The following is a 13,510-nucleotide window of genomic DNA, read 5'->3' as shown; positions in this document are numbered from 1 at the left end:
TGATAATTACCTAACTGCAGCCGGGCCAGTCAGACCCAGAACTTCCAAGAGAAGGCCCAAGGCCCCACAGCAGCTTGCATTGCTTCACAGCTGAGCCTCATCAGGGCATCCAAACTCCAAAAAAGGAAGGGGAATCTGCAGTTCTCTTCGTAGCTCCTGCTGTGTAACTGCAGGCAGAGGCTAAATTAGCACCTCCTTAGATCCAAGAGCCAGTGTACCCAGTAGTCAGAGGGGGACCATCCAGATTACAACTCCTCAGATCCATAAGGGACACACTCAGGGTGTAGACTCAGTGAGCACCAAAACCCCACTGAAGCAAGTCTTGCCCCAGAAGGGTGTCTCCAGCACAGAAGTTCTCCCACTGCAGACACAGCTGATTCTCACAGCCAATTGGCCTGGAGGTCAATTCCTCCCAGTGATCCTACAACAACCAAGGCATAACTACAAGACTGTGCACAAAGCCCACAAGGGGGTGCACCAAGAGTGTCCACCTCAGGTAACTGGGGAGGCTGAGACACTGGGCCCTACAGGACACCTAGCACACAAAGCCACTCTATCAACACAGGGAAGCAGCCAAAATGCGGAGACAAAGAAACAGGTCACAAATGGCAGAAATGGAGGAAAGCAAACGACTGGATATAGAGTTCAAGGCAACGTTTATAAGGTTTTTCAAGAATTTTATGGAAACCGCCGATAAATTTAGTGAGTCCCTCAATAAGTATAGTGAGACCCTGGAGGACATGAAAAAGGACCAACTAGAAATTAAGCATACACTGACTGAAATAAAGAATAATTTACAGAGAGCAGACAAGAGGATCCCAAGAATCAAGTCAAAGATTTGAAATACAAAGAAACAAAAAATACCCAACCGAAAAAGAAAAAGAAAAAAAGAGATTCCAAAAATATGAAGATAATGTAAGGAGCCTCTCGGACAACTTCAAGCGTACCAACATCAGAATTATAGGGGTACCAGAAGAAGAGAGAGAGCAAGATATTGAAAACCTATTTGAAGAAATAATGACAGAAAACTTCCCCTACCTGGTGAAAGAAATAGACTTACAAGTCCAGGAAGCGCAAAGAACCCCAAACAAAAGGAATCCAAAGAGGACCACACCAAGACACATCATAATTAAAATGCCAAGAGCAAAAGACAAAGAGAGAATCTTAAAAGCAGCAAGAGAAAGACAGTCAGTTACCTACAAGGGAGTACCCATACGATTGTCAGCTGATTTCTCAATAGAAACTATGCAGGCCACAAGGGAGTGGCAAGAAATATTCAAAGTGATGAATAGCAAGAACCACCAACCAAGATTACTTTATCCAGCAAAGCTATCATTCAGAATAGAAGGTCAGATAAAGAGCTTCACGGATAAGAAAAAGCTAAAGGAGTTCATCACCACCAAACCAGCATTATATGAAATGCTGAAAGGTATTCTTTAAGAAGAGGAAGAAGAAAAAGGAACTCTTACCATTTGCCACAGCATGGATGGAACTGGAGAGCGGATAAATACCACATGATCTCACTCATTTGTGGAATATAATGAACAACATAAACTGATGAACAAGGACTGATCCAGAGACGGAGAGGCATTGTTTGGACTGTCGGGCCTTGGAGGGAAGGTAGGGGAGGGTGGGGGTAAGGGGGAAAGATCAACCAAAGGACTTACATGCAAGCATATAGGCCTAACCAATGGACACGGACAACGGGGGGGGGGGGGGGGGGGGCGAGGGCATGGGGGGGGGTAGAGGGTAACGTGGGGACAAGGACACATATGTAATATCTTAATCAATAAAAAATATATTAAAAAAAATTCATTCTTCATGGGGTTTATTAATTCAGAAGCTCTCGTTTGCCCTGATCACCAGCAGCAGATCAGATCAATCAATTACCTGCACCAGTCCTGCAGACCAGCACATTACCACACAATCTTGTATTGCTTTCAATGTTTCTTTATGTTGTAAAAACATATTTAAAAAAATAACAGATTTGGACCTTGGCGGACAGCACACGTATCTACTGGGCACTCTCCCCAGGGCAGGGCAGCATCTTATCCAGCATTCGTGAGTGTGGCCAATGCCAGGCTTGAGCATCTGGGCAGGCTTCGTGATCACCGTCCTGCCTGCTCCTCCGTCCCAGGCAAGTCTTTTCAAAAGACCAGCTCACAGAATGACAGAGTTTGTACTTCTTTAAGGGCCTAGATTAAATTGGTGTCCCAAGTCATCAGGCTTTTTTTTTTTTTAAGTGATGAAGGAGTCCAGAGAGCACAGAAATAAAATTGCCAAGTCTTTACTTACATGTATGTTTGTCTCAAATTCGGAAGTGATGTGTGAATAGACTGCGAGAGCGGGAAGTGACACCAGGATGGCCCCAATGAAATGGCGTGGGAGCCAGCCAGCTATCCACTCCAGCAGGCGTTTGGTACAAGCCATCGCATCCTCCAGGAAAAACACCATCCTGTAACAGGGAGGATAGAAAGGAGACAGGGTGTCTGTGGGTGGGCAGGCCTGCCAGAGAAGAGGGGATGGAGGATCCACAGCCGGCACCGCTGCCCCCTCTCACCCACGCTGGTGCCACTGCGTGAACCACAGGCAGAGCCCCCACACCCCTCAGCGTGGGAGAGGGTACACTGGCCGTGCTCGGCTCAGCACACCCGATTCACTTGATGCCTTCAGATGAGATGTGCTGATAAAGAGCCAAGCCAGCCTCTGTGGGGCTAACAGCAGGGAAGAACTGGACACACAGACATTAACAGTTCCTGTGAAAGTGCCCACTTCACTGTCATCCGCTTCTAGGGCAGGAGGTCTCGAGTGGGTGGTTCAGGGGCTGTCAGAGAATTTTGTGGGGCCCCATTGGTTGCCCCAATGATTGAGGGGTTCTACTGACATCTCGAGAAGCATTCTGCAACGTGCAGTGAAGCTCTGCCCTGCACCCCACACGACTGCCACACGCCCCCGGACACATGTGGAGATGAAAAGCCTGCTGACAATGACCTCAGCCTTACAGCCTAGCGGCATTTTGTTTACAAACAGAAAGTGGTTTCTGCGAGTTGTTAACAGACACTTTTCTGGGAATGAATTAGTATGTAAACCAAGCAAGATTACCTTCTGTCTTGTCTGGGACGTCACCAAGAGTCGGTCAACGTTTCAGAAATCTCAGGCTGCAACTCAGCCCATGGTGCTTGTGCCACCAAACCTGCACGCCCCCAACGATCCACATTTGGAGCTGCCACATTGGCAGGGATTGTGCACAGGGGGGCAGACAGCTGACAATTCTGTTAGAATTACAGATGGTGGTGCCCTCGCATATTTGAGGTGAAGCACTACATATTTCATTTTAAATGGCTTTTTTGTTGTTTCTCCTTCATATTGGAATGACAGCATTTCACTGAATCTTTTAGAAATTGTGTGTACAGGTGGGCTATATTTCAGGAGAGTGATGTGAACATCATAAAATATTTTTCATAAAGAAGGGAGCTGAGTATGTGGGGCTGAGAACTGTGGTTCTGAAGGTAAGAATGGCCTTGGTTAAGTGAGGGATCCTAGAGTCAGGAGTGCCTGGACTCCAGCAGTGGGAAATGGAAGAGAGGGCCGTGGGGCTCTGCCTCAGAAGGGAGACCCCCACACACAGTCCCTCTCTGAAGCCAGCCCCTGGCAAAGGCGAAGGGGGGACAGGCCCACTGTCCTCGCTTGTGAAGGGGCCAGGAGCCGCTGCTGAACTTTGAGTGCACAAAGACCCATCAGGACTTCTCACATGCACCCAGGCACCTGCACCTTCAGGCCTTGACACCTACAGCACTATGTTCAGCCTCCATGAGGAACCCCCAAATTTCAGCTATCTCCACACAGAGCCAGGCCCCATTCTGACCACCCTTTTTTTTTTTTAAATATATTTTATTGATTTTTTACAGAGAGGAAGAGAGAGAGAGAGAGAGTTAGAAACATCGATGGGAGAGAAACATCGATCAGCTGCCTCCTGCACATCTCCTACTGGGGATGTGCCCGCAACCAAGGTACATGCCCTTGACCGGAATCGAACCTGGGACCTTTCAGTCCGCAGGCCGACGCTCTATCCACTGAGCCAAACCGGTTTTGGCTGACCACCCTTTTTTTAAAATTTTTTTTTTTTTTTTTATTGATTTCAGAGAGGAAAGGAGAGGGAGAGAGAGTAGAAACATCAATGATTAGAAAGAATCATTGATCGGCTGCCTCCTGCACGCCCCTTACTGGAGATCGAGCCCACAACCTGGGCATGTGCCCTTGACTAGAATTGAACCCAGGACCCCTCAGCCCAACGCTTTATCCACTGAGCCAAACCAGTTAGGACCCATCTGACCCTTTCAAGTCCAGGACTATTCTGGCCTCCAGATACTTAAAAGGTTAATGGAATCCTTGGAATATTTCCGAGGATAACCACAAATATGCTCAAAGACAGAATACATAAGCCCTACAAGGAGACAGAGGGAGCTGAGCCCCAGCCAGGGAAGGCAGCCTGGGAAGCCCTTCACAAAGGTCTCAAGGCTACAGAATTCCAAGGACAAGACCCCGGTTCGCTTGCCTGTCGAAGGCACAGCACAAATGTCTGGAAGGACAAGTCCTGAGCTGAGACTAGACAGCCTTCCAGATGAGGTGCCCGGCACAGGCCAGCCACTGAAGCAGCCACAGAACCGGCCTCCCTGGGGAACCTGCATATTCCTCAGTGTAGGTTCTTGCTAGCCTTGGATCCTAAATATAAATGTGTCCTTCAGGGTTGGAACCTCTCCCAGGCTTTGACGGCCCAGGTAAAGTGAACTTTTAAAGTCACACCAGAGGTTTTTCATGGGCACAGTGGCTGCCACATCCACCCGGCCCAGCACCTCGGCAACGGGCATACCCAGGCCTGGCGTCTGTCTGACATGCAGCCCGCTGCAGTCTCTAAGTGTGGCTTAGCCCCGATCCTGCAGAATTGGGTCCAAGGAACAGGGTATAAAGGGTTTTTAAAAAATGTATGGAGACAATGCTAGCCTCAGAGAGATCAAGAGTGTATCGAGCTGTAGGTCGGTGCCAGAAGGGAACCTGGAGCTGGGGAAGGGAGGGGAGTACAGTAACTGCAAATGGGTATGTGTTTTCTTTGCGGAGATAGAAGAGCTGTAAAATTATATGGTGATGACTGAAATAAGTGGATTCATTACATGTGAATCATATAAGAAAACTAAGTTTAGCCCGGCTAGTGTGGCTCAGTGGTTGAGCATTGACCTATGAACAAAGAGGTCATGGTTCGATTCCTGGTCAGGGCACATGCCCCGGTTGAGGGCTTGATCCCCAGTACGGGGCGTACAGGAGGCAGCCAATTAATGATTCTGTCTCATCATTGATGTTTCTATCTCTCTTTCTCCCTCTCCCTTCCTCTCTGAAATCAATAAACGTATTTTTAAAAAAACTAAAAATCTAAGTTTAAAAAGGAAAAAACCAAACTAGGGGCCCGAGGATGACTTAGTTTGGGTTCCCCAGAAGCAGAGCTGACTTATGTCCCAGGCAGCTCAGTGAGGGGTGCAGAGCCAGGACCAGAGGGGCAGGCCCACAGGGAGGGCTGTGTAATAGAGGAGTCACTTATAGGTAACACAGCTCCACTCAGCTGGAGGGAATTTGGGGAGACAGCAAGGATACACCTGAGTTACCTCAACCAGGGCCAGGAGATGAGCGTGTGGCCTCTAGCAGTCCTCAGCAAATGGCCCCTCCCGGGGACTTCAGAGGGGAGCAGGGTGACAGTGAGTGTGGAAGGGAGGGGGGCACTCACTCAGGGCCAGATCTGAAGCTATTGCTTCCTGTCCTGGGATGTTGGGGAAGAGGAGCAGAAACTTATGGTCAGGGCCCTTCTCCCTGTTTCTGTTTTACCCCCAGCTTGGGAGTCTACTAGGCTGACAGGCTGCCATGTTGGGAGTGACAGGGCTGAACAGAGGAGATGGTTGTGGTGCAAGGACCCAGTGTCATAGTGCCCAGGAGGAGGCAGATGGCACAGGCAGTCTGGGTGCTTGTGAACAGAATGCCCCGTGCACTCACATCTAGTCAGAAATGTACAGAGCAACTGTGGGCTTCCTCAGTGTTAAACTGAACCCTGACATCAAGCTGGGCAGGTCCTGAGGGCCCAGCTTCTGAGGGGCCACTGTTGTCTATTCAGACCCTCTGTCCATTTTTATTTTTAGTATTATTTTTTAATATATTTTATTGATTTTTTACAGAGAGGAAGGGAGAGGGATAGAGAGTTAGAAACATCGATGAGAGAGGAAAACATCGATCAGCTGCCTCCTGCACACTCCGTACTGGGTATGTGCCCGCAACCAAGGTATATGCCCTTGATCGGAATTGAACCTGGGACCCTTGTGTCTGCAGGCCAACGCTCTATCCACTGAGCCAAACTGGTTAGGACCCTCTGTCCATTTTTAAATGGGTTATCTTTTTATTATTGAGTTTACATTCTAGATATTAGACCCTGGTCATAGATAAGATCTGTAAGTAGTCTCTCCAATTCCGCAGGTTCTCTCTGACTTTTTTGATGGTGTTCTTTCAACTTAAAAATTTTGAATTTTGGTGAAGTCCAACTATTTTTTCTTTGGTTGCTTGTGCTTTTTGTGTGAAGTCTAAGAAACCATTGCTTGATCCAAGCTCACAGACTTACACCTATGATGTCTCCTAAGGGTTTTATAGTTTCGCTCTTTTCTCTAGGAGAGGTGTCTGCCCATCTGCTGGCAGCCTCCTATCATTTGCACCCTGTACACGTCCTTTTCCTTTCCTTTCTTATGCCCTATCTTCCCACCTTCTCTTTTTTTAAAATCTCTGATTTGGAAGATACAGGACTGGCCGGCGGCATCAGGGCTGCAGAGGACACTGACTCTCTGGTAAGGACAGTGCCCACCTGTGCCAAGGGCCAGGGTCTTCAAGGGAGAAACCTGTGAGTAGGGCTGGGGGCGGGAAGGGAAGAGGACCCTTCACCTGAAATGAGCTTGCAGAGGCAGCCCGCTTCAGTCCGCTGGTCAGCTGTGCCGCAGACTGTTCAGTCATAAACTGTGGAGCCAGCAGAGGGAGCCAGAGGCTAAAAGCTGGAGAACCGCCCTGCAGGTGAGCCTTTACCTGACGGAGACCATGAGGGACAGCACCTCCAGGAGCAGGGCCACCCCGAAGACCACCAGGGTGACTGGCTGGGGAGGCGTGGTGGTAGCCCCGTACTTCAGGAAGCAGGTGATGGAGAGAATCAGAAACACTGTTGTTGACAGAAACACATCCAGAAGGGAGCTGAAGGTGGCACTGGCAAAAGTCTTCACGGGAGAATTCTTCATAACCTGTTTGGAGTAAGAGAAAGGTGGCAGTACATGAATAGATGCTGTGACAGATGGTCATGGAGTATAGCTTAGGTGGGAAAACACAAACATTTGCCTATCCCCAACCAGTTACAGGGTGGTAAGAGCTTTAGGTGGGCCATCTCCCGACTATTTCTCTGCTTAACAATGAGGAAACTAAGAAAAGAGAAGTTCAGGAACTTGCCCAAGGTCACACAGCAACTGACTGCACACCAGTAAGTTCTCACAGGCACCTTACCTACTGACCCTGAAAAGTGAGTACTGACTGGTAAAGTCACTGATTCTGTCTGTAAAGTCAGTAGCACAAAAGCCATGTGCTGGGAGCTTCCACTGAATGTCTGGGTCCCAGGTTCAGGGTGGGTAAAAGCTGGTTTCATGACAGAAGTAACAGGTGGGGACTGAAGCAGCAGCAGATGAAAATACAGGCATGTCAAGTGACAGTAAGAGAGGCTCATGCCTTCACACAGGGCCTGGTTCTGTGCTGGGTGCTGGGATAGACATGAAACAAGGTCCTAGGGGAGCACTAATGGTGGATGCACCAGCTGCAGAGGAGAGGGACTGGGAAATGACAAGCCTTGGTCGCTAGACTCAAGAGCACAGAAAGATTTGGAGTTTTCTCCCTTGTGTAGATAAATTCACATAAAGATGCAATTCAGAGCTTGCAGATTTTGGGAAACCAGTATTAGCCTTCCTTTTCCTGTCACCCAGGAAAACAAGGAAGATTTCCAAAGCACAAAACAAATTGGGAACTGTCCAGTAACAACAACACGTTTCTTCAGTAAAATTATAAGGAACATGCACCTCTTCTTGATAGCTGGTCCTGTAGGCTTGCTCTAGCTCCTGGTCCAGGAAGTTCAAGCTGAACTGATTAATGGGTGGCTTAAAAAAATAATCTTTCATCAGGCTGGAAGAGATGAAAAACGCAACTGATCAACATGATGCACAATCATATTTATTTTATCAGCAGACTGCAATTATTTACCAAAACGTCACTCATTAAGCATATCACAAAAGCTGTATCTAAAAGTCACTACATGACTTTTTCAGACATGGTTCGACCACCCCTTTTAGGATATATCTCTGGAAAGCGATGCTAAACATAATCCCATTTTATGTTTCCCCCCACTAAAGAATGACCATTCACCATAATTACAGCACACATCAGCAGAACCCTGCTTTTGAAAACATCTTCCCGATATCCAGGATGAGAGGAAGGCGGCTTTTTTGTTCTAGGACACCATCTTCTGAAGGACCAGCAAATCCCTGTACTGACAGCCCTTAGGTCGATTTGAAGGCTAACAATGAAAACGTAATTCGGAGCCGCCTGTCCTGTCATTCAGAGTACTGACAGTAATCACCACCATCAAAGAAAGCTAACAGAATGTTATCACAAAATTGTGATTACAGTTAGTGTAATTTTGATGCTACTGTCACAAATTCAGATTGTGTGTGAAATCTGAAAAACGATAACACTCAATGGCTCTGATAGCAGAGAAATGAAACCTGCTTTACGTAACTGGTTCTTTTATGGATTGCCAGCAAATAGTTACTATCCTTTTTCTATTGCAGAAAATTGCTATAAATTTTTTTTAAATGTTAGCATGGGTTCAGAAGGCAAATACAGCTAGGGGCTGTAGTCTCTCTCTCTTATGTAATAACTACTAGAATTAAATCAGATGGAATAGGTGAAGTGCCTGGCATGTGCCTGTCACACAGCAGAGTTCACTGTACATCTGCCTCCTCCTTTCTTTGCAACAGAGTGGACTCTCATTTTGCCTTTAAAAAAAATTTATTGAATTGACTGAGGTGACATTGGTCGACATGAACATATAGGTTTCAGGTGTGGGTTTCTATGTTGCAAGATCTGTATATTGCACCGTGTGCCCACCACCCAAAGTCAAATCTTCTCCTGTTATATTAAGACCACCCCATCCCCCCCACCCCTTCCCTCTGCAATCACCACACTGCTGTTTGTGTTTACAAGTTTCAGTTTTGTATCCCACATGAGAGTGAAATCACGTAGTTCTTAGCTTTTTCTGATGGACTTATTTCACTTAGCATAATGTTCTCAAGGTCCATCCATGTTGTTGCAAATGGTGCCAGTTCATCCTTTCTTATGGCTGAGTAGTATTCCATTATGTACCACATCTTCTTTACTCAGTCCTCTATCATAGGGCACTTCGGTTGTTTCCATGTCTTGGCCACTATGAATAATGCTGCATTGAACACATGGGTGCATATATCTTTGCAAATACATGATTTTGAGTTTTCCAAGTATACACCCAGAAGAGGGATTTCTGGGTCATATGGTAGCTCTAGACTTAATCTTTTGAGGAACTGACATAGTGGTTGTACCAGTCTACATTCCCACCAGCAGTGAATGATGGTTCCCTTTTTTCCACAACCTCTCCAACACTTGTTATTGCCTGTCCTGTTGATAATGGCCATTCTAACGGGGGCAAGGTGGTGTCTTACTGTAGTTTTGATTTGCATTTTCCTAATTGCCAGTGAGGTTGAACATCTTTTCATATATCTACTGGTTGTTCATACGTATTCGTGGGAGAGGTGTATTTTCAGGTCCTCTACCCACTTGTTGATTAGGTTGCTTTTTGTTTGGTGTTGAGTTTTACACCAAATTGAATTCTTTATACATTTTGGAAATTAAACCTTTGTCGGAGCTACGCTCTGCAAATATCATTTCCCACCTAGTTGGCTGCCTCTTCGTTTTGTTGTCAGTTTCTTTTGCTGTGCAGGAGCTTTTTAGTTTGATATGGTCCCATTCTTTTATTTTTGCCTTTACTTCCCTTGCTTTGGGGTCAAGTTCATAAAATGTTCTCTAAGACCCAGGTCTGTAAGTTTGGTACCTATATTTTCTTCTATGTAACTTACTGTTTTGGGTCTGAGCTTTTGCTCCATTTTAAATTAACTTTTGTACATGGGGACAACCTGTAATCCAGTTTCATTTGTTTGCATGAAGCTTTCCAGTTTTCACAGCACCATTTATGGAAGGGACTATCTTTATTCCATGTGTGTTCCTAACTCCTTTGTCAAAAATTATCTATCCATATACATGTGGTTTTATAGCTGGGCTTTCTATTCTATTATATTGATCTGTGTGTCTGTTTCTCTGCCAATACCAAGCTGTTTGATTATCGTAGCTCTGTAGTATAATTTGAAGTCAGGTAGTGTGATACCGCCAGCCTCATTCTTTTTTCTCAGGATTGCTTTGGTTATTTGGGGTCTTTGCTGGTTCCATACAAGTCTGATGATTTCTCGTTCTATTTCTTTTAAATGACATTGGGATTTTGATGGGGATTGCATTAACTCGGTATATTGATTTGGGTAATATGGCCATTTTAACTATGTTGATTCTTCCAATCCATGAACACAGAATATTTTTCCATTTTGTTGTGTGTTTTTCTGTCTCTTTAAATAATGATTTGTAATTTTCAGCATATAGGTCTTTCACATTTTTTGTTAAGTTTATTCCCAGGTATTTTATTCTTTTGGTTGCAATTGCAAAAGGAATTGTTTTTTCCCATTCATTTTTAGAGGGAGTGGAAGAGAGATAGAAAGACAGAAACTTTGATCTTAGAGAAACACATTGATTGGTAGCCTCCTGGATGAGCACAGACCAGGGCCCAGGCCAGAGAGGAGCCTGCAACCAAGGTACATGCCCCTGACCAGAATCGAATCAGGGGCCCTTTGGTCCCCAGGCCAACACTCTATCCACTGAGCCAAACCAGCTAAGGCTTTCTTTTTGTTCTTTTTGTTGTTGTTAATCTTCACTTGAGGATATTTTCCCATGGATTTTTAGGGAGAGTGAAAGAGAAAGGGAAAGACCAAGAGAAACATCGATGTGAGAAAAACATGGTTTTTCCATTTTTTTTTTTTCTGAAGTTTTGTTGTTAGTATATAGGAAGTCAATGGATTTTTGCACATCGAATTTGTACCCTGCAACTTGGCTGTATTTGTTTACTGTTTCTAATAGTTTTTTGGTGGAATCCTTAGAGTTTTCTATATACAGAATCATGTCACCTGCAAAAAGTGACAGTTTGACTTCCTCCTTACCTATTTGGATGCCTTTTATTTCTTTCTCTTGCCTTATTGCTCTGGCTAGGACTTCCAGCACTATGTTGAATTAGAGTGGTGAGAGTGGACATCCTTGTCTTGTTCTTGATTTTAGAGGAAAAACTTTGTTTTTCATCATTGAGTATGATATTAGCTGAGGGTTTCTCATGTATGGCCTTTATCATTTTGAGGTACTTTGCTATTTTATTGAGTGTTTTAATCATAAATGGATGTTGTATCTTACCAAATGCTTTTCGGCATCTATTGATAAGATCATATGATTTTTATCCTTTCTTTTGTTAATATGGTGTATTACATTGATTGATTTGGACATCTTGAACCATCCTTGTGCCCCTGGAATGAACCCCACTTGATCATGATGTATTATTTTTTTATGTACTGTTATATTAGATTTGCTAGTATTTTGTTTAGGATTTTTGCATCTGTGTTCATCAGAGATATTGGTCCGTAATTTTCTTTTTTTTGTGTGTTATCTTTGCAAGGTTTTGATATCAGGGTTATACTGGCCTCATAGAATGTGTTAGGAAGTATTGCCTCTTCTTCAATTTTTTTGGAAGAATTTGAAACGGATAGGTTTTAAATCTTCTTTGAACATTTGGTAGAATTCACTAGTGAAGCCATCTGTTCCTGGACTTTTGTTTTTCTTTTAATTTTTTTAAAAATATATTTTATTGATTTTTTATAGAGAGGAAGGCAGAGGGATAGAGAGTCAGAAACATTGATGACAGAGAAACATCGATCAGCTGCCTCCTGCACACTCCCCACTGGGGATGTGCCCGCAACCAAGGTACATGCCCTTGACCGGAATCGAACCTGGGACCCTTTGGTCTGCAGGCTGACACTCTATCCACTGAGCCAAACCGGTTAGGGCTTGGGAGGTTTTTGATGGTTGTTTCAATTTCCTCACTGCTGATCGGTCTATTTATATTTTCCAATTCTTTTCAAGTGCAAAGATATGTTCGCCAAAAAAAAGACCACATGTGAGGCTATAAACCAAGAATCAATAAATGTAAAGTACTGAAATCATATAAAGTATGTCTTTGACCATGATGACATTACGTTAGGCATTGATAACTAACACATCTAAATACCATTCTTCACTAAAAGGAGTGAGGGCTCTTTTGAGAAACATCTGATTCCTGAGTGGGGGCAGGGAAGATACAAAACAAGCCTGGAATATATCCTGCTGTGCTAGGCCAGCGATTTTCAACCTTTCTCATCTCAGGCACACATAAACTAATTACTATAATTCTGCAGCACACCAAAAAAATACATCATAGTTTTGCCAATCTGACAAATAAAAAGGTATAACTTTGATTCATTCACACTGGACGGCTATTGTGTTGGGGTTCTCATTTTTTTAAAAAAATTTTTATTTGACAACCTCAGGGAAAAGAGGTCAGTGCTCCTGACTCAATAGTCAGGTATTGCATGTTTTAAAAATTCTCACAGCACACCAGTTGAAAATTGCTGTGGTAGATAGAATGTAAGAAATTGCTCAAAATAAATGATGGAGTCATGCCAAAAGGGGGGTTCCCACAAGGCCAGATTTGGTACAACAGAGCATCAAACTAGAATCAGGACAGTGATAAACTATATCCTGTCAAGCAGAACAGAACTCCGTGAGTCCAGGTTGATAATATAGGGGTGAATGAAGGAATAAGTGGGAGGGGCTCTTTACAGTGGAATGCTAGACACCAAATGATAACTGTGCAGTTGGTGCTGGAGCAGGGAAATCACTCTTCTAAACCAGCACAGTAAAGGCTGTTTAGGCAAGAACCATCCATGAAGATTAAACTAGGGGAGTTTGATGAGGAATGTGATATTTACATGATCATAAAGCGTCTTCCCACAGACAGCTTATTAGGCACAAGAAGAAAATCATAACTATAATTGGAAAAGTCTAAAACATACTTGTCTGGTTGATCAAAATTACTATGCAAATGAGGGACCAATGGACACAGGGAGCCTTTAGATATGATACCTGAGAAGGACACACCCCTTCTGTAATATCTGCCCAGCCTGAATGTAAGCATGAAGAAACGTCACACAAATTCAACTTTTGGAATATTTTATAAGAGAACCAG

The 13,510-nt window shown here is 44.4% G+C and overlaps 1 protein-coding gene across 4 annotated transcripts in view; it reads right to left on the bottom strand.

Annotated features, from left to right (window-relative positions):
- The window catches only part of ADCY9 (adenylate cyclase 9), a 147,078-nt gene that overhangs the window by 14,629 nt on the left and 118,939 nt on the right, over positions 1 to 13,510 (bottom strand). For all 4 annotated transcript variants that reach the window (XM_036310739.1, XM_036310738.1, XM_036310741.1 and 1 more), the window contains exons 6-8: positions 8,133 to 8,235; positions 7,105 to 7,313; positions 2,296 to 2,455 (exon numbers count right to left, since the gene is read on the bottom strand). In XM_036310739.1, coding sequence (XP_036166632.1) covers positions 2,296 to 2,455; positions 7,105 to 7,313; positions 8,133 to 8,235 — 472 coding nt within the window. The remainder of the gene's footprint in view (positions 1 to 2,295; positions 2,456 to 7,104; positions 7,314 to 8,132; positions 8,236 to 13,510) is intronic.

This window comes from Myotis myotis, unplaced genomic scaffold, assembly GCF_014108235.1.
Source record: "Myotis myotis isolate mMyoMyo1 unplaced genomic scaffold, mMyoMyo1.p scaffold_m19_p_5, whole genome shotgun sequence".
NCBI classification, from domain to species: Eukaryota; Metazoa; Chordata; class Mammalia; order Chiroptera; family Vespertilionidae; genus Myotis; species Myotis myotis.
Note: the sequence above shows the minus strand (reverse complement) of the source record. Positions and strands in the feature narration are given on the sequence as shown.